The sequence below is a fragment of the Leguminivora glycinivorella genome, chromosome Z, assembly GCF_023078275.1.
Source record: "Leguminivora glycinivorella isolate SPB_JAAS2020 chromosome Z, LegGlyc_1.1, whole genome shotgun sequence".
Taxonomy (NCBI): Eukaryota; Metazoa; Arthropoda; class Insecta; order Lepidoptera; family Tortricidae; genus Leguminivora; species Leguminivora glycinivorella.
In genome coordinates, this window is record NC_062998.1 from 39,415,114 (window position 1) to 39,442,318 (window position 27,205).

Here is a 27,205-nt window from a genome sequence, read left to right on the forward strand (position 1 = left end):
CATAGGTAGTAAAAATACCCCCTGAACCTTTTTATAGAATCTGTTTCTGTTTTGTGCATGCCAAGGCCAAGGAAGAGCTTTATTCGTGCAGTAACAAGCTGCTTTTAAACACTTAGAATAGACTACATAGACAGATGGTAGACGCTTGTTGCCTATTAAAACAGAGGTGACTTGAAGATTTAAAATACAATCTACTTTTAGTGGATATAATTTGTTAATCTTGTTACTCTTATGTTTAACGAAAATCTATCTCAACAGTCAATATTTTCTTTGCTGCTTTATGCACTATGTATACATCTCTTCTTAAGTTAACCGCTACACTTTTAAAAATTAGCTCATATTGGCACTTTGTACCAAACGCCTCATAAAGCTGTTGACCTTTGGGTACAAGTATATACAAAAAAAAAGAAAGTTATTATATCTTTAATAAAACTTAGTAGAAAGCAAGCATAATTTGTTACAATAAATTCATAAACTTGACTTGTTCCTAACACATTGCAACACTGTTAAGTCCTACTTGTTACTATCATACATTTTATTAGTTGTGAAATAAATTCATGAGATGCTTTTGGTCTGCATTAATAGAAGCCGCAGTATAAAAACATAAATTGTTAAGATTTTATTTCACTCTGTTCCTTCCTCTGCTGTACCATCTCCCTGATGTTGTCTTCACTTTCTTTCAAGTTCTTCTCCAGGTACTGTTTATTGTTCTCCAATTCCTTAGTACGTGTTTTCACTTGTGCCTCGCGATTTTTCAAATTCGCTTTTACTTCTTCAAAGTCTGTAAGTAAGAACATTCGGCCCACGGACTCATAGGTCTTCGTATCAGGAGGCATGGTACTAATCTCACGTTGAGTTATGTCTACGTGCTGCAAGATGCGGTTCAATACACTAATTTGGGAGTCTATCACCTGTATTTTCTTGCTAGTTTCAACCATTTTGACTTGTAAGTCAACAAATGCTTTTTTTAGCTCTAAGTCTACAGGTTTAGCCATGGTGATCTTTTCGATTGTTTAAATTGTAGTTTCCTCTAGGTTATTTTGTGTGAATGACTCACTCAGCGGAACGGACTCAACCCAACATCCAACCTGACAAGTTCGGTCAGTTTGACTTTTAATAGTCATAGACAATAGATACAATTATTTTAAATTAAGGCCGTAATAGACTGGTACGTTGGTCCGGCGAGACTATGGGCCAAAGGGGCAATTACATGGATGTGGTGTTGCGCTCGATCTTGGCTATATGTTTTCTATAAGCGCATTCCACAGCCTTGCAAAAAAGAGTAGAAATTAAAAAACGGCAACCTCGTCTCCTCGTCGTGGAATCATCTCGTCACACGACAGACCTTTGCGTCACACATATTAATAAGAAAGGGATGACACGACGATGTTGCCACTTTTTAAGTTTACTCTTTTAGTCAAGCTTTGGCCTTGAGCGCACGGACGTCCGGACCCGGACGTCATCTGGCGCGCTGGATGTTTTAAGACCGTGTGTCCGTGTGACGCGTTCGATAATTTGTTCCTAGAATAGCTTTCTGCATTTTCCTGAGACTGTGTCCATTAAGGCTCCCCACAGACAGTCTTAAAAATTCATAATCTTAAAAAAAACTTGTATGCAATCTGACAGTTCAAACTGACACTGACAAGACACTGACAGATCTGAACTGTCAGATTGCATACAAGTTTTTTTTAAGATTATGAATTTTTAAGACTGTCTGTGGGGAGCCTAAGACGGAATCGGGGTGCGTCGAATCGCATTCAAAACGTATGAGAACTCGATGCAACGCGGCTCGATTCCGCCATAGTGGACGCTAGGTTTAATACTCACTCGTCTTCATGCCGACTGTGGCATCCACATCGAACCGCGTCGATGTATTTGGCCCTTATCTCGTATGGTCTGTCAGACAAGACCAAAGGACAAGACAGACCCGGATAAAATCAAATGGCTATTGGTGCCATAGACAAACCTCGATAATACAGAACACTATCCTTTCTCTTTCGCGTCTCTATTGACTCTTTCGAGTGTCTTGCTTGAGTTGAATGAAATGAATTGAATGTGACATGGCGTCGACCAAGATATATCACGGATAATTCTTGTTTTAATGACAGTGGCCTCTTTTAGTATTTTATTACTGAGGCCGTAATAAATCGTACATTTGCATTGATGGTAATGCATGCAAGGAAACCGCAGCGAATAAGCGATGGGTATGATTTAGTTTTTGATGATTCGGTTTTACAGTCTGTAGATGGCGGTCGCCGATTGATAGTTTTCCTGTAATTACGCCTAAGAGATTAAAATTATATTTTTGTTTTCAGGTACTTTGAGAAGCACCAAGCCCATCCGTATCAGGTAACCTTAGAATATACGAATATCAACTGTACGAATAACTGTTTCTGTACTATCACGTAAATGCTAACTACCTCGAATTATGTACTTCTGTATGTAATATGTGTTCCTAACTCTGTTTTCCTGTTTTTTTTTCTAACCAAACAACGTTTCAATAATGTTTCCTTGCTCTCTGTCTATTAAAACAACCAACATGTTGCATGGTTAGAACTTTGTAGTTGTAATATAAGCGTGAATTATGATTTCCGACAATCTTACACTCAAATCGATTTCATTCGCGATTTTGAATATTAGTCGCCAGGTAATTTTGCTCCACAGCCACCTATCTTACAGCTGTTGGTAAAGGAAGTTATAATTGATACTGTTGTTTGGTAAAACAATTGTATTTGAGTATTTATGTAAATAAGCTTTATTGAGAGGACAAGAGACCTTATCAAAATGCTTTAGGGACCCTGTGCAAAATTATTAATAAGTTTTAAATTTTTCATGCACAGAAATACAATACCAAAAGTGATAGAAGGGTTAACGAGTATGTACCTTCTGACAACCGATATACACCACTCCGTTCCCCAAATGGCAATGTCTCCGTACATGGACATGGGGCCCACACAGCCCATGCGGGGCACGGACACCACCACTACAGTCATGTGGTTGATGAAAGAGGATATGCAATGTCTAGAAATACCTATATACAGAAAGGTTCTGAAAAGGAGAGAGATAGAGACTATAAATCCTCTAGAAATAAGTACACAGGTAAGACCTTGTATTCTCATACTTTATTAAATTTAATATATCAGTGAAGAATTTTTGATTGTATGAACACATACTTTTTTATTTGCCCTAACTTAGGCCATACTCTTTTATACATAGTTTTGTCAAACTTATTTATTATTTACTTAGCCCATAATAAAATAAATGGCTAGTTATCTTTTATTATATTGTTTAAGTTTTTTAAAAGCTATATATATATATAGTATTCATGTAAAAACGAAATATTCAGTCAGTGTAAAGAAAAAAAAATGTATATATACTAGGAAGTTAAAAATAACCAACCAATTAAAAACTTGCCCATAATTAGACATAACTATCTGAAAATATCACAAATACCTCAATGTTTTAATCTATGTTCAACCTAGAACTATTCCTGAGAGTAAGTGCTAGAAAAACTAGTAAACCTAAGGTCTTTATCCATAAATCATTAAACATATATTTAAAGTCACATACAGGTCGAACGCGATTAATTAACATTATTTTTACCTTTAAAATAAACATGGTGGGAAATAAACATTAACTAAAAGCGGGTAGATTATATTTATTTGTCTACCCCGAACATTTATATAAATTAATATCGGGTAGTTTTGTGTTGTTTACATCTCCGGTGACATTTTGCTGGGACGTCAGTCTTCCGCGACCACGGCCAGTGCAACCTGGCCGAAACGTTGGGAAAAAAGGTAAAAATAATGTTAATTAATCGCGTTCGACCTGTATGTGACTTTAAATATGTGTAAAAAGCGCGAGAACTTAAAGTGTTATATCATTAAACATCTTGATAAGGGATAGGGATAGGGATAGCGATAGGGATAGCGATAGGGATAGCGATAGGGATAGCGATAGGGATAGCGATAGGGATAGCGATAGGGATAGCGATAGGGATAGCGATAGCGACAGCGATAGCGATAGCGTTAGCGATAGCATCATTGCAAGCAAAAGTATTATGTGCAATCGAAATAATCGCAGATAAATATACCTACAGAGAAACCTACGGTCCCTACCTCCCTACGGATCCAAATGAAAATGTTAATGAATACTTTTATTACGCGGGCGAAGCCGCGGGTAAAAGCTAGTAATAGAAATAATATTATGCAAGGTGGGTTAATAAACTAAATAAAACTATATCAGTGTATAGCTACTTTGCTTATGATTAATATTTTTCATTGTTAATATTTCTATAAATTTAATTTGTTTAACTTTAATGAATACTCTGTGACATGTAAAAGTGCCCCCGTGGCCTATTTGCTGAATAAATGATTTTGTATTTTGTACTAGTTGTGTACTCCAAATGTGATCAATAAGCCAATAACTAATTGGGTTCTATTTAATGTTGTTTGTATTTTTTGACTTGATAACATTCCTAGACTCAGAACCCTGAGGTATGGTTATAAAAACTTATAGAGAAGAAAGTAAACCAAACGCAAACCAAGACATACATTTCTTATTTTATTTAGTTGTAAAATATTTATATAATATGCTTGCGAGCATGTATGAGGAATGTTCTAAAAGAAGTCAGGATCATAGCAATTGGAAACGTCTTGTCTCTGTCTATACTCCAAGAAACAGGAATAACTATATGTAGTCAACCAATTGGAACCCTAGGTCACTCTACAACCATGTCAAAATGACAAGCGGTAAGAGGTTACTCACAATCTAAATTATAATGCCACTATGACATAATTCTACAGTGGCCTAGGGTTCCAATTGTTTGACTGTATATAGAAATTTAGTGATGTATAAAGAAGATATCCAAGTATTATGATATTTTTCTATTATGTTAAGCAGAACTTAAACATGAACTATGTTTGTCAATGTTTTATTTTGTAAAACACTATTTTGTTTTGAAGATTGAAATTTTCCTAAATTGTTGTTATTATGAGTTTTAAAATTCAGTTTCCACATAGTCATCTAATTATGTTCGTTTTGGCAATTGCGAATAAAATGATATTAAACACTATAATTCAAGTCTGATTGATTAAATAAATTCTCTGTTAGACATCAATTTGTTAAACATTTTTTGTATTTAAGGAAAATGTTTGATTATTATAATATAAAATACAGGTTTGCTGCCAAGCATAGTTCCATTTAAACCTAGTATATTTCAATTAAAATATGATTAGTTACAAATATGACACCACAAGTTAAGGCACATGTTTAGGAAAAAGCTGAAGCGAATGAATCCTATATTTTTTCATAACATTATTTCTTGAAGATTGATAATACTTCATTAATATCACAAAGGCGTTGCACCTTGTTCAGACAATATTTCAATTATTAATAATAATAAATTATTTGTATTTGTCATAGATTTTCAAACAAATGTTTACACTGTAAATAATAATTATTTTTTGACAATTCCAGATAGTGTCAGGTCCCCAAAGGAGAAACGTGAGAGAATCAAAGAAAGTGAAAGGGAGAGAAGTAATCATGAACGAAGTGAATCAGAGAAAAAGAATAGGACTAGTGGCATAAACATAAGTGTTAATAGAAGTAGTAAATATGATAAAAGAAGTGCTCCCTCAGGGAGTGTACCTTCTGGCAGTGAATGGTCAGAGCATATTAGTTCTTCAGGAAAGAAGTATTATTATAACTGTATCAGTGAAGTGTCACAGTGGGAGAAGCCCCGGGAGTGGGACACAAGAAGGACATCATCCAAAGATTCTACATATTCATCCAGAAGCAGTAAGTTCTTTCATTACTATATTTATTTATTATTTGTAAAACAGGCAGGCAGTTGCATTCATAATATCAGTATCCAGATTCATCAAAGTCAGTGTTAAGTAATTTTCATTTCAACCTTATTGCATATCCAAAAGGTACTAAGTAAGGTCCATAGGCCTAGGGGCCAAACTAAGATTTCGTAGTTCCAGTAGTAATTCCCACAAATGTATTAATCTGAACAAACATCTGAATGGCAAAATAAAAAAATGGATCTATTATACACTGCAAGGAGTTACATCTTCAAAATAAAAAGACAAGTAATCTGCAGTAACACATCTACATGTATACTGTATCACTATGCATGGAGAAATTATGAAATATATTTTTATTCTTCTAAAGGTAATCAATCATCATATTACAAAAGCATATCAGGATATTTATTTGATATCACCTTCTATCTGTGACTTAATCTGTGTGGAGCCCAGCTCCATCTCAAACCTATTGCCTAGTTGCCTAGGCCCCAAGGCCCCCAGGTCTTGTGGGTCAAAGCAGAAATATGGGCATGAGAATAATGATGATTCATAAAAGCTGTCCCCATATTCTCCCTCAAACTATTATTCTATGTAGATTAGACAGGCAGAGCTACTGTATATCGGTTATACTATACAGCATAATGTTGAAAATACGTAAATTTTATTTACTGATTATACTTATGTAAAAGCATAGATGTTTCAATTATATATATTCTTGATAGTTACACAAACTTAGTAACCTGAACACTCACACTCTAGGTAGATAAAAAAGCAATAAGCTCAGATGTTTCAAATGGGGTGTGATTATCCAAGTAGAGAAGACGTAAAATTAATATATCTTGCTTGTGAATAGTACAAGACAAGTAATATGGCGTGTTATAACTATACAGTGCTAGACAAAATACTTCATACACCGACATATTAATAATAATAATAATAAGCCCCCAGGGCAGCTTGTGGTGAGCTGAATGGGAAGTGGCGTCCCTTGGGTCCCATGCCCCCGAGAGTCGGTCAGGCCCCTCCCTCCGGCTTGCCTTTACTGGCCGGCCGGAGTGAACACTGAGCAGGGGCCGCAGGATTCTCACCTCTGGCTTGCCTTAACCGGCCGTCCAGAGTGGGGTGCCAGAGCTATATGCTCGCAGGGTGGAAGTGAAATATGCATAAGACGCGAGTTGGCACAGTGGCTGTTTCGTACAGACTGGGTAGAAAGCGGCGCACACCTCTCCACACCCTGAGCCGCTCACGCTATGTTGTCCCCTTGTCGCTCCGTGCGAGCGGCCGTTTTCGGGGACCCATATAGTGAGTTGGCGAGTCACCGCCTGCCTATTTTTTCGTGTTTTTAAAACATATGATCAAGGCAGGTGCCATAGACCTTTTCATAGACCGGTCACCAGCACACTAACATTTCAACCCAATAGCCCAGTATAATTTGTTTCTTTACATTGCAATAGTTTTACACTAACCGGGGCTTGTCCTTGGGTGCATTCTATAGTGCGGACAGGGACAATCGCCGGCTAGTGTCACATTACTTTAAATTAAACTGTCTTAAAGGGCCTCTGCGCTGTTGGCTTCGGCCCCACGCACGCCTCCCAAAAGTCCGGGACCCCATGGTCCCGAGAACTGGAAAAGACAAACAAATAATAATAATAACAAGTTCGGCGGAACAAGGGGGCCATCTCGGCCGCTTGGATTGACTATAAGAAGGCCTATGATTCGGTGCCTCATTCATGGCTGAGAAGGGTATTGGAGCTGTATAAACTTGATGCAGCTTTAATATCCTTCCTGGCTGCATGTATGAGGCAGTGGACCACAGTCCTTCGTCAACCAGGAGTCAGGGATGACCCCCCTGGCCCGCAGGACTTCATAAGGATTGAGCGAGGAATATTCCAGGGTGACAGTTTGAGTCCATTATGGTTCTGCCTAGCTCTGAATCCCCTCAGCACGCTGCTGAAGGATTCTGGGCTAGGTTGCCGGCTTCGGAGAGAGGGTGAAGTCATCTCTCACCTTCTGTACATGGACGATCTCAAACTATTTGCACCGAACACCCAAGACCTGATGGTGCTATTGACAACCACAGAAGTTTTCAGTACCGCCATCAGAATGGAGTTTGGTGTCGATAAGTGTGCGGTCATGCATGTACAGCGGGGGAGGTTGTAAATTCAGAAAATTTACAACTTTCTGAGACGATGTCGTTCAGATCTATCTCTGAATCAGAAACCTATAAGTACCTTGGTATGTCACAGTCGTTGGGTATTGAGGATGTTGGCATTAGACGGTCGGTGAAGGAGCGCTTTTTCAGTCGGCTCACAAAAGTCCTTAATAGTCTTTTGTCAGGAGGCAACAAAGTGCGCGCCTTTAACGCCTGGGTAATGCCTCTACTCACATACTCCTTTGGCATACTACGGTGGACCCAGACTGAGCTGGACGCCCTGGATCGGAGGGTCCGCTCACTGCTTACCACACACCGTATGTTACACCCGCGCTCGTCTGTTATGAGATTGTACATCCCACGGAAATGCGGAGGTCGAGGCTTCCTAAACGCCAAAGATCTTCACAACCGTGAGGTGTACAATCTCAGGAATTACTTCCTTAACAACGAGTGTGGGATGCATCGTGATGTGGTGGCAGTGGACGGAAACCTCACGCCGCTCTCCTTGGCGAAACAGAACTGGCGCAAACCTGTGGTACTAAGTACTGCGGACCGCAGGGCGGTATGGGAGAGCAAGCAGCTACACGGGCGGTTCTACAAGGCCCTCACGGGACCCGATGTAGATCTGCTCGCATCGGTGAACTGGTTACGATTCGGGGACCTCTTCGGAGAAACCGAGGGTTTTGCCTGTGCAATTGCGGACGAAGTTATGATGACGAACAACTACCGGAAATATATCCTGAAGGACGGTACGGTCGTAATACTGTGTAATTTGTTTTGAAATAAAATAAAAAAAAAAAAAAAAAAAAAAAAAATAAAGTATTTGTCGGGCATGCCGCCGTCCCGGAGAGTCACTCAGGCATATCATTTCCGGTTGTTCTCATCTAGCTAACGGCGAGTACTTGCACAGACATAATCTCGTAGCCAGGATCATTCAACTTGCTCTTCAATACGGCCTTGTGGACCGCGAAGTACCGTACTACAAGTACTTACCTGCGCCAGTTCTCGAAAATGGTCGTGCCACGCTCTATTGGGATCGATCTATTATCACTGACAGGACTATTGTAGCCAATAAGCCTGACATTGTGATAATAGATCGACTGCAACGCCGGGCAGTGCTCGTTGACATCACCATCCCCCATGATGAGAATCTCGTGAAAGCCGAGAAGGACAAGTCCAGTAAGTACCTAGACTTGGCTCACGAGATAACCGCCATGTGGGATGTTGAATCAACGATCATTGTTCCGATAGTCGTTTCAGCGAACGGTCTCATAGCGAAGAGTCTCGACCAACACCTTAAGAGACTCTCGCTAGGTGGCTGGATCAAGGGCCAGATGCAGAAGGCGGTGATCTTGGACACAGCGCGGATAGTTCGACGGTTCCTCTCTCTGCAGCCCTAACCACCGGCAGCTTGGGCCCTGCCCCGCTGCTGGCGGCACCCTAGGTTAGGTTTTTTATAATGTGTTTATATATTTTGTATTGTTTTGTATGTGGTTTTGTATTTTACTTTTATAATCATATTATAAAAAAGCCTAGCCTAAGAATCAAAATGAATAAAGAGAAAAATAATAATAATATTCTTTATTGTGCACATTAAGTAATTACATACAACAAATAAGATCAAATTATATGGTTCAGATTAATACATTAATATATTAAATAAACTTTTTATCATAATTTCTTCACCCTTAAACTTAACATCATAGTTGTATTGGAAATCTTTTAGCTAATTTCATGGTGTATAATATACAGACAATAACATATCAATGATTTTATAATTTTTTTTTCATGGGTATAAATATTAGTACTTTTGGCTCTGGACAAATTTGATCATACAATAATTAAAATACGAATGAAATGCAATGTAGTAGTGTGTATGGCTTTCATCTGCTTTTGATATTGCTGCTTGTCTCGGAGGAACATTTTCAGTTACAAACTGAAGGTATTTATCTAACCCAAGCTTTTTTCTGTGTGTCTACTAAAGTAGGCAAAGTGGGTATAATTCAGAATGACATTTGATATTTTATTTATTTTTACAAAAACTTCCTTAAATTTTGGCTTGGATTGATTACATGAGCCTATGTTAGCCATTTAAGCTATTAAATCCTATCAATCACAACAAGCGCATGAAATAGACATACTAGTATTTTCCTTTAGTCATCTTTATTAAACAAATCATCATAGCTGGGCACCGTTAATCAAATAGTTAACTTCGATAATCGTTAATCCGTTACTTAAAAAGTTAACTTCGTTAATCGTTAAAGCGATACATTTCGGTAGATTTAACGGAAGTTAAAGTTAATCGATAATCCGTTAACACGTCATAAAAATAGGACTTCACTGTAGGTATTTATGTATTTGTATTTACTAAGTATCCACCAAAAACCATTAAAACCTGTGACGCCAATCGGTAAAAAACCGAAATGTAATAATTACGGTCTCTTCGGGCTTTTACCGCCGTTGGTTGGCTAAATCCTAGGTTTTACTTCGGATTGGTAATTATTGGGTCATTCATGCGGTCGCGATCGTGGTGTGTCGGTTCTTCAGATTGAGATTTGAGACGACAACTCGATGCTGTGGGCCACGATAACTTGGTAGAGTAATTTAAGGCCCGCCGGACTCTAACTCGATGCGTCGGTTGCGCGATTTGTCTGTCATGCCTGATGATTGCACTCTATTCCCAGGTTACGCCGTGGCTTGCGTGGGCGACGGTCGCGCGATGGTCGCGCGACGGCGATGCGACGCATACGAAATCAAACCTTATCGATATGGAAGTATGAGACGCGACGGCGACGGTCGCGCGACCGTCGCCCACGCAAGACAAAGGCGTTAGTGATCGATCTAGCACGTCTAATAAGATTTAGAAGATCTCGAATAAGTGATCCAAAGTCGCCAATTGGTCTTTAGACTGTTTATAACCGACGGATCTGCTTTTACCGATAAATCCTAGGTTTTGCCGTACTAAGGGCTTTTACAGTAGCAGTCAGGACGTGGTATTCGCGGCGCAGCGAGCCGCTTGGGGTGCTGGATTAACGATTAACGGACTCGATATAATTTAACGGAAGTTAACGAATCCGTTAACATTTTTTAAAGTTAACTTAAAAGTTAATCCGTTAACCGAAATGTTAACTTCGTTAATTAACGATTAACGGATTAACGAGTTAATGCCCAGCTATGCAAATCATATATATTCAGACGGGCGATGGCTGAAAGACAATACCAGTATGTATATCTCATGCGTTTCCATTGTTACATTGATTTTTGAAACAAACGAAATCTTACAAATTTAGTTAAAGAATAAGGTTCAAATTCAAAATGGGAAAACTAACTATGGTGGGCCTTACGAGGCTAATATCATATGATATTGATCAACTAAAGATAATAAATGACCATGTATAGTTTAGTTACCATAGCTATGGTAAATCATGTCAAAATTTGGCATATAGTGTTATTATTTAGAATTACATATCGATTTTCTCTTACATTGACACTTTTCTCGAAAATGAAGAAAAAACCTGGATGTAGTTTGATTGTCTTCTCCATGCATTAATAGTACGTTTTTCAGTACAGATGAGCCTCCGAAGTTTCGACCTGGCATATAATAAACCACTTCTCGAACTAGTGCGTAAAAAAAACATCATCTGTACTGAAATAGTACATTACGATACAAGTGCGTAAAAAAGGAAGTTCAAAACGAGTGGCGATAAATTAAAACACGACCGAAGGGACACGAATCGACACGAGTTACGAATTTCCTTTTCGCACGTGTATCGTACGACGTTTTTCAGTACAGATGTGCCTCCGAAGTTTCGACCTGGCATATAATGAGCCACTTCTCGCACTAGTGCGTAAAAAAAACAACATCTGTACTAAAAATATATTATCTCAACACTATGCTGGTCACCGCACCAGACACATGGCATTACAAGCCACCAGGCCTTCCTAATTGTCTCAAGAATATAACCAAGGATAGATAACAGGATTAGGCTTCGGTCGTGTTTTAATATATCGCCACTCGTTTCGAACTTACTTTTTTACGCACTTGTATCGTAATGTACTATTAAAATCCCCGACTTGAAGAAATTGTGAAACATTAAACGTACAAATTTTTAATAAATAGAGTCGATCTGTTATTAAGCTTGTCTCTAAATATCAATAATTCGCGCTGAAAAATACTTGTACAATGTTATTTTCTACGTAATAACTGAAGACAGACAATAAGGTGTTTGTATTTGCGAGATGCCCTAAAAAGTATAGTCTAAAAAACTATCTAATATAAAACTGATATGCTGATGACAAAATTTACGATATTAAGTACTTGAATGTTAAATTTTACCTTACACAGAAAATGTTAAGTTTCTATCTTCAGGATGAAGATAAAGTCATAGAATTTTTATTTTTTGCACAAATGATTCATATCTTAGGGTCATTCTCATTAATGAATGACACAGGAGATTAAAACATTTTTATTTTTATTATTTATAGTTTCTGCTGGTTCTCATATGTGATAACAAAAACTAAATCATTAGTACCACACGCCATAGTGAATGATATTGATACCCAAAGGTTTTCGTTTCATTTTTTAAATAATTAGTTAGGCTTGGTTGTCATCTTACCATCACGATCAGTTTCACATTGGTCTATGGATTAAATTTTTTTTTATGTATTACATAGATAGAGAAAAACGATCCAGTTCACGATCGGGCAGAAGAGAAGTGGAGAAACCAAGTAAAAGAACCAATAGCGGGTCAGAAAGGTACTGGAATAATGGTGGCCGGGAGGACGACCCTCACGACCGGCCTCGGCCAAAACTCTCTTCGGCGCCGCACGAAGGAAAAGGTACAAAGCTATAATGACTACGCGGTTACAATACTTTTAACCTCTACAGACTACAGACAAGTATTATATTAGTTTTTAAAGTAGTATTTTCTTATAAAAATATGTACTTGAATTGCTTAATACAGAAATTTCAATCACTCTTAAATTAATACATGGACAGTAAAGGGAGTCCAGAAGAACTTTCGCATTTTTTTTATTGTACACTTAATTTTATTTTATTTTTGGTTGCCCAATGTCATAGAGAAATAAGTAGCCCTATGCCTACTTATTTCGGATGTAACGGAGCTCTGCTTCTGCTTCCGTTTCTGCGGAACTTCCGTTTTGTTTTACACATCCGCTTCTGTTCCGGTTCTGTTATTTTTCAAACGGAAGTTATAGCGGATGTCGGAACCTAGCGCGACGGTGGGACATGAGCGGCGTACATCAAAGACCAACAGGTCAACCTGTCATTCGCTAATCTCTCCGCTTGCCACGTGCTGCGATACTAAACATCAATCGCTTCATTCCATTGCGCGCCAATATTTGTCCTGTCCACCTATGTAGTTAGTAGCGAGTGAACAACTATTCAGTGGTGCAGGGCTTATCTACGATCCCCTTAGAAGCAAACTGCCGGGAGATAAAGCTGCTAAGCTTTTGTTTATTAAATACAGTTTACTTCTTTTATAATCACTCCATTTAATTTAAAAATTTAATTGTGTGCTAACAATTACACATATAATTTTTACTGGTTAGTTTTGGATTGTATTATACTACCTACGAGTAAGTTTTCTTTTCGTTTCTAAAACCTTTTACGGCATAATATAGTATTTTATGCAACAGGCGTTTAAAGGAGGTCGAAGACGCCACGAGTATTTTTTGACTCAGTTAAACACCGTTGCATACAATACTTTTTCTACGACCATGCACTTATTTTTAAATAGTTTTCTAGAATAACTTTCGTGAAATTCGCACTGTTTCCTATAAGTATTTTGACTTATCCTCTGCAATGTTTCTGCACTCACCCTGTCGCTCGCACTCCCCCGCGCCGCCGCCCGCCCCCGGCCGGCGCCCCGCGGCCCGCCATATCCCTTAACGGCTACCTAACAATGCTTTAAGAGCTATAATCGTATGCGCGGGTGCGCGGGGCGCCGGCCGGGGGCGGGCATCTTTTATGTAGGGTTTTAACGATCTATGCACGACACGGTAAATGACGAATAACAACACGGGAGTAGAAAATAGGTTTAAAAGGATTCTTATGTGATTTTTAGTGATAACCTAAACAACTAAACATCTTAAAGTTCAAGGTGATTTAAATTTTTGGATTGTAATGAATGATATACTTAAGATAAAATATCAGGTAACTTTTCGTTTTTAAAACCTAAGTGGGCCTAAAGGCTGATTACAAACTGCTGATTACAGGCTGAACAGTAAACACCTAAAAGTTCTAGGTAATTTAAGTAGTTATAGTTTATGTTATACCTATGTGGTATTTTTTCATTTCGTTTTTAACATCTATAACTTCCGCTTCTGGTTCCGGTTCCGCTTCTGCTGCTTCCGTTAAACTAAATTCAAAACTTCCGCTTCCGCTTCCGGTTCCGTTAAAACCACATCCGTTACATCCCTCTATGCCATAGAGTGCTCACTGCTGTCTATAGATAAAACATAGCATTGAAAAGGGTTATCTAAGCTTTGTGCAAATGTGTATACAATATATAAATTACTCGTACTATAATAACATTATTTCTACGCAGTCAAGTAAGAAAACTGACGTATCTTGTGAGTGAGCATTTGTAGTCTAGGGCAAGGCCATTTTTTTCGAAGTTGTCCACCCCACTTTTTTGTAACATGGGTATTTTTTATGCGATTCATACTCAGAATCGCGAGGTTTTTCGATCCTGTTAGGAGAAAAAAAATGTTTCAAGATTTCCATACATTTTTTTAGACCTTCCATTCCGTTACCGCCATACAAAATGTATGAAAAAATGGTAACGGGATGGGAAAAAAACCTTGGGACACTTTCTTTCTCCTATTAGGATTGAAAGAGCTCGCGATTCTGAGTGGGAACCACATAAAAAAATTCCAAATTTAAAAAAAAGTGGGGTGGACGACTTTGAAAAAAATGGCCCTATGCATACTTTTTCTACGCCATTATTATCTTACCATTACTTTAAGATCATATTTTGCATTTTTTTCGCCAATGTAATTAAATGGATAATGAAACTCCGTAATAATATTTAGTTGTGGTGTTTTAGATGGGCAGTCATTACAAGACATGGACATATCTCCGGACCGGAGTACGCCGCTGTCGGAGAACTCGTACGGCGGTCGGGACGGCGCCTCCGCGGCGCGCAACAACGCCGACACGAACGCGGTGCCGCCCGTCGTCGTGCTCGATAATTCTAACCAACCGGTATGTCTCACCTATTTTGTCTAATATATTTCCCATTAAGGTCAGTGTCGGGCGGGAAGACCTTCTACAGATGTAGTGCGAAAAGATTGCCTTTGTATTGTTACAGAAACGTTCGCACTACATCTGGATCTGGGAAGTCCGTCTACTGAATATAACTTTTATTTTTACATCTACGGCATCTAATACGCTTCTTACGCCTCCGAAGGTATACCAGTTTTTCTTCCTTAATCCATTGATCTTCAATAGATAATTATCCCTAGGACAAACACTAGTTAACAATAAACTTGATTGATGTTCTGAAGTCGAACATCTCGATGTTGTTCCGCAAAAAATGAAATAAAATAGATAATGGAATAGATATTAAATTCAATTAAAGTTGTAATAAAACATATTACATTAGGGTCATTAGGTACATTCGAATTTAGATGTCATTTACATTAAACAGATTGTGAGAATAAAATTTGTAAGAAATATATATCGCCGCTACTATCCGTTGCCATATTTCGCCATAACTATTTACGAGGGCTGTTCCGAAAGTTTTAATCTGCTCCGATGTATTCATGCGATTTGTATTTTTCTTATACTGTTCTGAGGGATTTTTCATTATTGACTAAGGTGATGTAGATTTGGGTTTAGAAAGAGATTAGTTTATTTTTATATGTATTTAACTAGAACGCGTCGACGCCTAACCAACGCAAACATTTATGATCAATTCTTCAGACTCTTTCGTACTGTCATTTAACATTATTTTTCATTGCAAGAGTTATTGTATTCATGGGTGGTACCAATTGAGAATCTTTACTGTTTATTTACGTATTATTCCGCTTGATTACGTAAATATAATAGTGAGGGTGACAAATGAGCTATGTCCTTAAACCATGAATATCATATGTTTACCAATAAGTACATCAAATAAGCGCCCACCCACGTTATATCCCTTAAAGGCCTCCTAATAATGCTTTAAGAGCTATAACGTATGCATGGGTGCGCGGGGTGCCGGGTGGGGGCGGGCATCTTTTATGTAGGGTTTTAAAGATCTATGCACGACACTGTAAATGACGAATAACACTACGAGAGTAGAAAAAATACTATTATATGGGGTTCTTCAAGAAGCAGGTATTTAGGGTTCTCAAAGGTCGGGCAACGCATAAAGCCGGGTCCGCTGCAACATGTTTTTATGCTTTTCTAACACCTAACACGTTTTCCATTTGTCGCGGCAAACATGTTTGAGTGTTTTTGCTAACAGAGCAAATTTTGTCTCAGAGCAAAATTGTATGTACTAACTTTCAGTGGAAACTGTTTTGGCTAATGTGTTAACATATCGTTGTAGACTATAAGAAATTATGTATGCTGTTTGTTTCCCTAATCAATAAAAAAAACGCTTTAGTCACGCCCCTTTTATGTTAGAAAAACATGTTAGGTGTTAGAAAAATACAAAAACTCGTTACAGCGGACCCGGCTTAAGTGGCTCCCCTGATGTTGCCTATGTCCATGGGCGGCGATGTCTGCTTCCAATCAGGCGGCTCGTTTGCTGCCTATTTCATAAAAAAAAACATTGTGAGTAGGATAATGAAGTGATTTATTTTTCAGAGCGGTTCGTTGTTGGCGGCGGCCCTGCCTCGCATCGTGGCGGCGCCGGCGGTGTCGATGCCGGTGGCGGGCGCGGCGGCCGCGACGGCGGGCGGGACGGCGGCGCCGGCCAACAACGGCGGCGCCACGCCCGAGGGCAGCGGCGGCGGCTCACCGCACCGCGACGCCGGCCCGCCCACGCCCACGCACTCTGAGAACACCGACCCGCACGCACCGCCTCTGCATCTAGACACGGCATTGCCCAGGAAAAGTAAGTTTGCTGGAAACTGGCAGTTTCGAAAAATTAATCAATACTCAATACGCTACTAGACATATCTAAAGCCTGACAAGATTTTATTTGACCCTGAAAGTGTCGCTGAAAACCGCTTTCATATCTTATATTATATCTTTGAACGAGCAATTCTTGTTGTTGTTGTTGTTGTATGTCCTAAGGCACCCCATAGGTGCATAGGGCCTCCACAAGATCCTTCCACGCCTTTCTATCTTGAGCCACCACCTTGTATATGTATTTATTTATATGCGATGTCGAAATCCGCTCTAACGATTTCGCTGAAATTTGTTGTGGGGATTTTCGGGGTTGAAAAATTGATCTAACTTAGTCTTAGGTCTCGGAAAACGCGAATTTCCGAGTTTTAGAACTCCGAGCGAAGCTCGGTCGTCTAGGTACTATGACAATAATGTGTGGACGTCATATAAAGACTGTACACGATAAAATCCGGCCATGCATGATATGGAATATTTTTTTCCTGAATCCACATTTTGAAGTAATGTTTGTACTTTTATTAACCAGTATATCTTAAACTGTGTAATAATAGTAGCTATTCGTTGTAATGCATGAGTATGTGTGAGTTTTCGCCAAATACAGTCCATAGTAATGTTTCATTTTTTTTCCAGCGTTTTTTAACACTCCTCACAGGCTTCCTATCCCACTTTTCACAATAGTAGTTATATTTTCAAAAGACGTTTTACACGCATTAGAATGTCATCATACCAAAAAAATAGTTATTGTAACTCATTTCGACATTTGGGAGTCAGGAAGGCTTTCTACTCCAAGCACTGAAAGTTGTTTTTGTATGGGAAAGCCAAAAAGTCGAACTCAGCAAAGTTAGAAAACCTCAGAAGTCTCAGAACTTTCTTAATCTTATTACAATCAGAAAAATGTTTACTATTGTGGAATCAGTATATCATCAGGTATATTTTGGCCAAAGAGGATCGAGTATTATAGAGAATGACTGTCAAAGTAAAATGTGTAATCACAGTGCATAGACTGCCATCTCTCGACACAAGCTTAAAACTTTTGAACCTCAATTTTGACAATTTGGCCCATATTCTTAGCTTGATATGTTTTAAAATGTCAAATATTAATATTAGCGCCATCTAGCCGAGCGTACCCCAAAGGTGTATCGCCATCTAGCTCACCGTACCTTTTTCTGTATGGTTTTGGGGTACGTTTTTTTCTTAGACTTTATCGGTCTTTACGAAGATTATAGGTCTTTGATTTTGGCTAATATAATTAAACATTAAAAAATCTTTTTAACAGGAAAGTTTTGTAAAGACTGCCAGAAGACAGTGGACAAAAAAATATTGGTACCATGGGATATACACTGCTAAGTAATTTATCACGTTCAGTATATTTATTTTCACTTTTTAGGGTTCCGTAGTCAACTAAGGAACTCTTATAGTTTCGCCATGTCTGTCTGTCCGTTCGTCCGTCCGCGGATAATCTCAGTGACCGTTATAGGTAAATTGTATGTTTTCCTACTCAGAATCACGAGCCCTTTCGATCTAGGACAAAAAACATGAGACAAAAAATGGTCCAAATTTTTCTATTATTTTACATACGTTCCACTTTGTAACTGCTGTACAAAGTGTTTGAAAAATGGTAACGAAATAGAAAAAAAAATTTGGGTCGCTTATTTCCGCCTAGTAGGATGTCTCGTAATTCTGAGTAGGAAAAACATTAAATTTGACTATTTTAGAAAAATGAGTTTTTGAATATTTTTTCGCGAAAATGCCCAAAGTGGAAAAAAATGTTTTATTAGGGTACCCTCCCTAGACGTAAACTGGAGAATGATTAAAAAAATGCGTTCCCCCTCTCTAACCATACGTTTAAAAAATATTTAAAAAAAACACAAAAATCGAACTTTAGACTTTCTAGGAAAATTATTTTGAACTTTATAGGTTGAACAGTTTTTGAAAAAAATACGGGAAACTACGGAACCATACACTGAGCGTGGCCCGACACGCTCTTGGCCGGTTTTTTAGGGTTCCGTAGTCAACTACTCGTCGCCATGTCTGTCTGTCCGTCCGTCCGCGGATAATCTCAGTGACCGTTAGCACTAGAAAGCTGAAATTTGGTACCAATATGTATATCAATCACGCCTACAAAGTGCAAAAATAAAAAGTGGAAAAAAATGTTTTATTAGGGTACCCCGTACACGTAAAGTGGGGAGTGATTTTTTTTTTCATTGCAATCCTAACGTGTGATATATTGTTGGATAGGTATTCAAAAATGAATGAGAGTTTACTAAAATCGTTTTTTGATAATACTCATATTTTCGGAAATAATCGCTCCTGAAGGAAAAAAAAGTGTGTCCCCCCTCTAACTTTTGAACCATATGTTTAAAAAATATGAAAAAAATCACAAAAGTAGAACTTTATAAAGACTTTCTAGGAAAATTGTTTTGAAATTGATAAGTTCAGTAGTTTTTGAGAAAAATACGGTAAACTACGGAACCCTACACTGAGCGTGGCCCGACACGCTCTTGGCCGGTTTTTTAGTATTATTTTGGGTTTTTAGTATTATAAACTAAAATTTTGTACTAGCTGAAAAAGTGCTACCTTATACATCACATCATATACCTCTATTAAATGTAAAAAAAAAATGCAATGCAAGTAAAAAATACTTCATGTCAATAAAATATATAACAGTTATTTGTTGTACAAGGCACACAATACAAAGGCACTTGCCAATATTGATACCCTTATCCGCGAGATGCATTTTAATATTGAACCACGAACGTAGCGACTGGTTCAAAATGTGGAATCTTTTGCAAATGTGAAAGTACATTTATAATAGGAGATATTTGAAATAACAAAGACCTATATAACTTCGTAAAGACCTATAAAGTCTAAGAAAAAAACGTACCCCAAAACCATACAGAAAAAGGTACGGTGAGCTAGATGGCGATACACCTTTGGGGTACGCTCGGCTAGATGGCGCTAATATTAATATTTGACATTTTAAAACATACCATATGGGCCAAATTGTCAAACTGAGGTTGAAAAGTTTTAAGCTTGTGTCGAGAGATGGCAGTCTATGCACTGTGATTACACATTTTACTTTGACAGTCAATATTAATTTATTATGACTGTCAAAGTAAAATGTGGAATTATATCTGAATTTATTTATATCCCCTTCATCCCTTTTTTTTAAATAAAAAGTAGCCTATGTTCTGTCTTAGGGTCTAAAGATTGTCTGTTCCAAATTTCATCAAAATCGGTTGCGTGGTTTAAGCGGGAAAGCGTAACAGACAGACAGACAGACAGACAGAGTTACTTTCGCATTTATAATATTAGTATGGATAATTTAATAATAAACAGTTAATAATAAATAATTTTACGTGTGTCTATGTCGCACCAAACCTGAGTTCCTCTAGGCACTGCCAGGGTTTAGGCCGGGTCATTCTGCTGGGCCTTATTGACTCATTGAAGTTTGTTTTCATCCATATCCATACTAATATTATAAATGCGAAAGTAACTCTGTCTGTCTGTCTGTCTGTTACGCTTTCCCGCTTAAACCACGCAACCGATTTTGATGAAATTTGGAACAGACAATCTTTAGACCCTGAGACAGAACATAGGCTACTTTTTATTTAAAAAAAAGGGATGAAGGGGTTGAAAAAGAGGTTGAAAGTTTGTATGGGATTTCTTAATTTTAAAAGATAAAACCATGAAACTTTATATTTTAGCACTTGATAAGAAATCATTGAACATCTTGATAACGGATAGGGATAGGGATAGGGATAGGGATTGGGATAGGGATAGCGATAGCGATACGGATACGGAGATACGGATAATCGGTCGGCGGTCTCTTACAATCAATGTGCTCTAAGACGATCGTTGTTTGCTTGCTTGAAGATTACGTTTGCGATAAGTATAAGCAAAATGTAAAACATTTTAAGGGATAATAGAAAAAAGTACTGTTTACCCACCGATCATAGTGTCGAAATACGGGCTATGTGGGATGTTTATAAAGGTTTCCCGCTTTACGCGGGCGAAGCCGCGGGTAAAAGCTAGATCTCTATAATACTCGATCCTCTTTGGAAATAATAACGATGGTTTGTTTGTCAGTGGAGTGCCTGGGCAGCTACTCATCGGTGGTGGGCGGCGCGCTGCACCACCCGCAGGCGCCCGCGCTCACGCCGTCGCTCGTCAACTACGTGCGCGCCGACCTCACGGCGCACGTCTCCGGCTGGCCCGCCGACATCCTCGAGAAACAGGTACCCAAGCTCATTCTTGTTTACTACCTTATTCAGCTCTTTCCCATCCAGAAATAATGCTGTTCCGGACCGGACGCCGGTGTACGCCGACTGCCGAGTCCAAGACACTTTCTTACGCTTTTTTAAACGGTAAAGTTTCGACCTTATTGCATTATGAATGACTGAATGTTCTAACAACATTTAACGGAAATGGGTCACAAATGAAAGCTCGTGACTCTATGTTAGACCGACAGAAGGACTTGTGTTTGGACCTTCATTCATCATTTGATTTTTGTAAAAACCGAATTTTGGTCCTTGTACCGCAAATATTTCAGATGTGTAACACTAAAAATAATAATACTTGCAGGCTAATAAATACACCGAAGAAGCCTATCAACTTGGGTGTCTACAGTGTACACGCGTGTCTGCCGAGCTGAAGTGTTCGCGCTCACTCGTACGCCACACGGAGATACAAGCCACCTTACAAGAACAGAAGTAAGTCGGTCTTCGCACATAGGTCGATTGTAGGAATTTCGCCGGACAAAATTATTTTACATTGTATTTCGGTTTATTTCTGCCTCATTTTATGAATTAGTTATTGATCATTGTACAAACACATGTTTTACTAGTTGAAAGTGAATATAATAATCATACGTCGGACTCCAGCGGGCATTTTCGTGGCATGTCAGAATGATAGGTAAGGTTGGCAAATCAATCAATTCACTTTCGAGTTGTACTTAGTATTTGGTACCTATTTTATAATGTGAAATTCCAAATATCATAGCAACTAACTGCTTTATTTGTAAACGTACTTGGACAACATATAAGTCAAAGTGGCGAAAAAGTTCGTTTGGCTTTATCCGTCACTCAGACAATTGCAGCTGTGAGAAAGAAACAAAACACAAAGGAGTTAAGGTGGTTCGCTTTCCATACAAAAAACTACAATCATTTATGAAAATCCTAAAGTAGATAGACGCGCATATTTAATTTATATTTAGTTATATTGTGTAATGACTTCATAAATGATTGTTGTTTTTTGTATGGAAAGCGAACCACCTTAACTGGGTTTGTCAAGTTCTATAAACACGGCTCTAAGGTTGTATGTTAGTTAGGTGTTTTTTTTTACTTTAAATTTTAAATAAAAATAAGATTGAATAGTCTGTGTTATATTTGATTTCATTTACATTCATGGTTCATGAAGGTATATTATGAGAATATATTATTAATATTTTTTCCAAATTTTCATTTCATTTCATAATTTCAGAGTATTTACACATTGAAGATGAATAAATGATAACGGGTAACTAATTTAATTAACTATGTTACAAATACTAGGTACATCATATAATTTAATTAACTATGTTACAAACGTGTAAGTTAAGATTTGTTTGTAAACCTTACCTTGCCCTCAAACTGCCCCCTATAGTCCGACGTATGATAATAATGCATAATAAGAAAAAAAAAACTATGTACACAAAATGATACATATTTACAAACGGGGCAAAAATAGATCCATACTAATATTATAAATGGGAAAGTGTGTGTGTCTGTTTGTTTGTCCGTCTTTCATGGCAAAACGGGACGAATAGACGTGATTTTTTTAAGTGGAGATAGTTGAAGGGATGAAAGTGACATAGGCTACTTTTTGTATCTTTCTAATGCGAGCGAAGCCGCGGACAAAAGCTAGTAAAAATTAAAAAAAACATCAGGAACGATGAAAAACATTTAATAATCCATCTTTGTCTTTATTTTATTCTGGATCTGATGTTTCAGTCAGTATTTGGTTCATCTGATTGTTTGATTTCCGATTGATTCTCAGCATAAAGTCAGTTCAACCTTACTTGTCCAATAACGTAAACAAACGAAACGTCAAATATGGTCAAAGATTAGTGATTGGAAGTGTCGATAAAATGATGTAAACGATAATTTCGCTGCTGGCGTCATCAGAGGATTTTCAATTTTACGTCACACAATATCTATGTCAAAACCAAAATTTAATTCTTTTTCGTCACATTTGCAACAATCCTGTGAAAAAGGCTCCATATGCTTCGGCTACTTAAATAAACTTTTAAATATCCATACACGTACATACATCATACATACATACAATCACGCCTGTATCTCATAAAGGGGTAGGCAGAGCACATGAAACTACTCAAGTCTCCAATACAATAATCTCCATACACGTGCCATTCAAAATTGAGGAGTTCCCTCAACTCTTCAGGGATCCCATCATCAGAACAAATTATTATGGGACTATCTTGGAGGTAGCTTCATTCGAAAATAAAATTATGTTAAGATCGGATCACGGGTCTTGGAGTCATCGGTGAAAACATAAGTACATAAAAAATAAACACGAAACTGAATACGGAACTTCCTCCTTCTACGTAAAGAAGTCGGTAAAAAAATTATTGTAGTTAATATCAACGCTTTTTTTCCAAGCTATACAAACTCAAACGTTAATATACAATCGTTACTTTTTTTTTTTTGAAATGGGCTTCACTGAGCCGGGCGGTTAAACGCCCTTTGCTCGTTAATTGGACTGGGCGCCTATGCACTTTGTGTGCATAGGGCTTAGGACCGCGAGGCCTCAAGGCCCGGACCTTAAAAACTAGCTTAAACTAAATTATGTTTTACAATAAGCCTGGACGGCGAGATAAGCCTGGACGGCGGAATTAAGTCTGGACGACTTTTTGGACACATTACACAAAACAATTCAGACACTAAAAACTAACACAAAACAGATATACACTTATAAGAATGGGGGGAAGAGGGAGCTAAAGTTGCATGTGACAGAGCCCAAGTGCTCCTTTCGACCATGCAAGGACAGTAGCACCCATAATCACCCAGAATATAAGGCAAAACACACGAGAACAAACGAGAGCCAGGTAGAGTTGCATGTCAGGGAGTAAAAACTCGACCTCGGCCATGCAAGGACACTACTGTACTGTACTCACGTTGATACTTAATAGGATATAGGAAGAAACAAGAAGGAGAGAGAGTTAGAGTTGCATGTGAAGAGCATAAGACGCCCTTAGCGAGCATGCAAGGACACTAACACCCTCTGAATAGAGTTACACTTTAACACAAAGACACAAATACACACACATAAAACAGAAAAATTATTTCCATAAAAATAACACAAGGCACTAGAACTTAACTAATTGAGTCACTCTTTAAAACAACTGTCTCACTGTTTTAAAGTTTTACAATCGTTACAATCTCATACTGGCTTTATAATCTTGTGCACCAAACTAACTATCTCTCTTTTGCCCAATGGTTGACTGCTAGAGAATGCCTTAAGGCGTTAAGTCCGCCATTTGTACTTTTTATTGATAATTTGTGCAATAAAGTTTAGATAAATAATATAGATCGTTTATAACGATAAGTTGTCATCCCAACATTACGACTCATAGACAATCTAGACTTCGTAATGTCAGGAGTTTTTGATGTCATCCGTTCGTAATTACAATTTTTGATGAAAATCGTTTTAGTTATTTTTTCAGTGGTTTTTTGAATGATTTCAATACTTTGTGAGTTTATTTAAGTGTAATAATAACATGTTAAGTGATGGTTAATGTGTAATTCCAGAGAAAAGTGAGATAATGTTTTCCAGCAGTGTTTGTTTACATGATTGGACAAGGTTGAACTGAGTGTACCTATTGTTTCCTAGGTAGTGACCCTGCCTGCTATGCCGCGGTCCTGGGTTCGAATCCCGGTAAGGGCATTTATTTGTGTGATGAGCACAGATATTTGTTCCTGAGTCATGGATGTTTTCTACGTATATAAGTATTTATATATTATATATATCGTTGTCTGAGTACCCACAACACAAGCCTTCTTGAGCTTACCGTGGGCCTCAGTCAATCTGTGTAAGAATGTCCTATAATATTTATTTATTATTTATTTATTTATTATTTAAAATCATTTTGCTATATTTATAGTTAAAATCATTTTGCTATTATTATGCTTTTCCTTGTCAATCTATGCTCAGATAGAAAACGTCAAGGTTGCGCTGTTTCCTCAAAAAAAATCTGGCATAGTCTGCCGATATAAGCGAAAATGATTATTTCTTGCTTTCGCTGTCTCCTACGACTACGTGATTTATACGTGTTATGATTTCATACTGTCGTTTGGTTAAATCTGCTTCAATGAGCATTGATGTGACGCTTGCAATGGATCTGATTCTGAAGTCTTGTACTTATTTATTTATTTATTTATTTAAACTTTATTGCACAATTGGAAAAAAAAGTACAAATGGCGGACTTAATGCCTTGAGGCATTCTCTACCAGTCAACCATAGGGCCAAACAGAAATTCGCGAATGTGGGTGCAGTGAGAAAAATAAATTTAGAAAGCATGACAACTATTGACAAGTATAGCAATATTATTTACATACAATCAATATAATACATAAATAATACATTCATATCATTACGCTTTTCTGTATTTTCCTGTACGAGTTGGCGAATTCATAGAATTTTTGAAGCATCCCTTTTTCCTTGAGCCTGTAGTGTAGAGTGATCTGCATGCACTATCACGTCCTTACTCAAAAAATAACGTATTTTTTCGGCCTTCCTTCTTTTAGTCCTTTCACAACAATGATTTAGTAGGCCGTCCTGGGGCCCGTTTCTGGTCTTGACAAGTTTCAATCGTATTTGTCATGGGAAGTATCTTTAAAAGTGTTCAAAAAGTTAAAAGTGTTAAAACGTCCCGCTTAACTAATCCTCATTCTAAGGAAAGTGACTTCTGTTCTGTAGGCCATTTTAAGCTATCTGGCAAGATTGAATCTACTTATTTCGATTACAATCGGTAGCTAATAGTTACTTTTGGGAATTTGGCTTTAGTAGACCTATGTGCTTTGTTTGGTTTAGTGTTTGTAGATGATATGAAACTGTTATGTTTGTAGAGTGAACTCTCATTGGCTTGTACTCATCTCGGCCGTTGTGTGCAGGATAATGTACCTGCGGCAGCAGATCTCGCGGCTGGAGGAGCTGAAGTCGCAGAACTCGTTCATGTCGTCGTCGGAGGACTAGGGGAGTGCGCGGGGCGCCGCGCACGCTCTCGCCGCCGCGCCCGCTCCCGCCGCCGCGCCCGCGCCCCGCCCTCGGCTAGCGCCCGCCGCCGCCGCCGCCGCCGCCGCCGCGCCCACGTGACGTGAGGACCTTTTCATTTACCTATCAATGCTGAAACATTGTTCATTCCGTTCTCTTTCTATGTAATTTAGATCGAATGATTATTGTTAAATGTGTTGTGTGATTTGGTGTTAAATTCTAAGCAATTGTTCTCGTGAAAATCGGCACGATTGGTCAAATTGGGTTTGAATAATAATTTTACAATTGTATGACATTAATAAATGATTATTAATAAATGACATGAATGGTAAGTAAGTCTAGTACGTTGAAGTGAGTGAGGGAGCTCTCGCGCCGTGCTCCGTTCACTACTTAGACTGACTCTTCACTTCACTATTTTTATTTATTATATTTTTAATTGCATTAAGGATCGCCAGGCGACTTCTGTCTATGTATGTGCTAATTTTATATGGTTTTAGTAAAATGTATGCCAGTTGTTTGCGCAATGTATTTCTATATAAAACGTACGTTACTTAACCTGATACACCTGTACTTTATTTGACGACTGAAGGATTTGTTCATACATATTGTATTACCCTTATATTTATATTGTTGTCTGAATAGAACCAAACTATGATAGTGTTGTCTGATGTAGTTCAGTTTCCTGGCGGCTCTTAATGTTTATTTCTATAACTTGGCATTTTTATATTTAGATTTTGAATACACGTAGATAATTCTTTGCATGATAACTTTTTCAGTTGGGTCACTTTTGTAATATTTTATTATTAAACGATAATTTCGGTCATATGTAAGGATACAGTGATTTTATAAAGTGTTTATTGTAAAATAATAAATTATTGAAATAATTGTTTCATA

General features: G+C 38.0%; 2 protein-coding genes across 2 annotated transcripts; one reads left to right on the forward strand and one right to left on the reverse strand.

Moving 5' to 3' along the window:
* Nucleotides 1-407: 407 nt before the first annotated feature.
* LOC125241058 (prefoldin subunit 1) lies at nt 408-1,108 on the reverse strand. The gene has a single exon (XM_048149347.1). The coding sequence runs from the start codon at nt 993-995 to the stop codon at nt 612-614; it is 384 nt and encodes a 127-aa protein (XP_048005304.1). The 5' UTR covers nt 996-1,108; the 3' UTR covers nt 408-611.
* A 923-nt stretch (nt 1,109-2,031) lies between these two features.
* On the forward strand, nt 2,032-27,205 carry LOC125241235 (WW domain-containing adapter protein with coiled-coil homolog). The gene is made up of 10 exons (XM_048149601.1): nt 2,032-2,204; nt 2,316-2,349; nt 2,841-3,099; nt 5,479-5,799; nt 12,634-12,798; nt 15,030-15,187; nt 16,778-17,027; nt 21,131-21,279; nt 21,626-21,753; nt 26,212-27,205. The coding sequence occupies exons 1-10, from the start codon at nt 2,164-2,166 to the stop codon at nt 26,291-26,293; spliced, it is 1,587 nt and encodes a 528-aa protein (XP_048005558.1). The 5' UTR covers nt 2,032-2,163; the 3' UTR covers nt 26,294-27,205.

Bases quoted from the DNA above. Each gene is read 5' to 3' on its own strand.
- LOC125241058 (XM_048149347.1), bottom strand. From the start codon at position 995: ATGGCTAAACCTGTAGACTTAGAGCTAAAAAAAGCATTTGTTGACTTA.
- LOC125241235 (XM_048149601.1), top strand. From the start codon at position 2,164: ATGGTAATGCATGCAAGGAAACCGCAGCGAATAAGCGATGG. The intron at 2,350-2,840 runs GTAACCTTAGAA...TTTCATGCACAG, and splicing joins ACCAAGCCCATCCGTATCAG to AAATACAATACCAAAAGTGA. The intron at 21,754-26,211 runs GTAAGTCGGTCT...CGTTGTGTGCAG, and splicing joins GCCACCTTACAAGAACAGAA to GATAATGTACCTGCGGCAGC.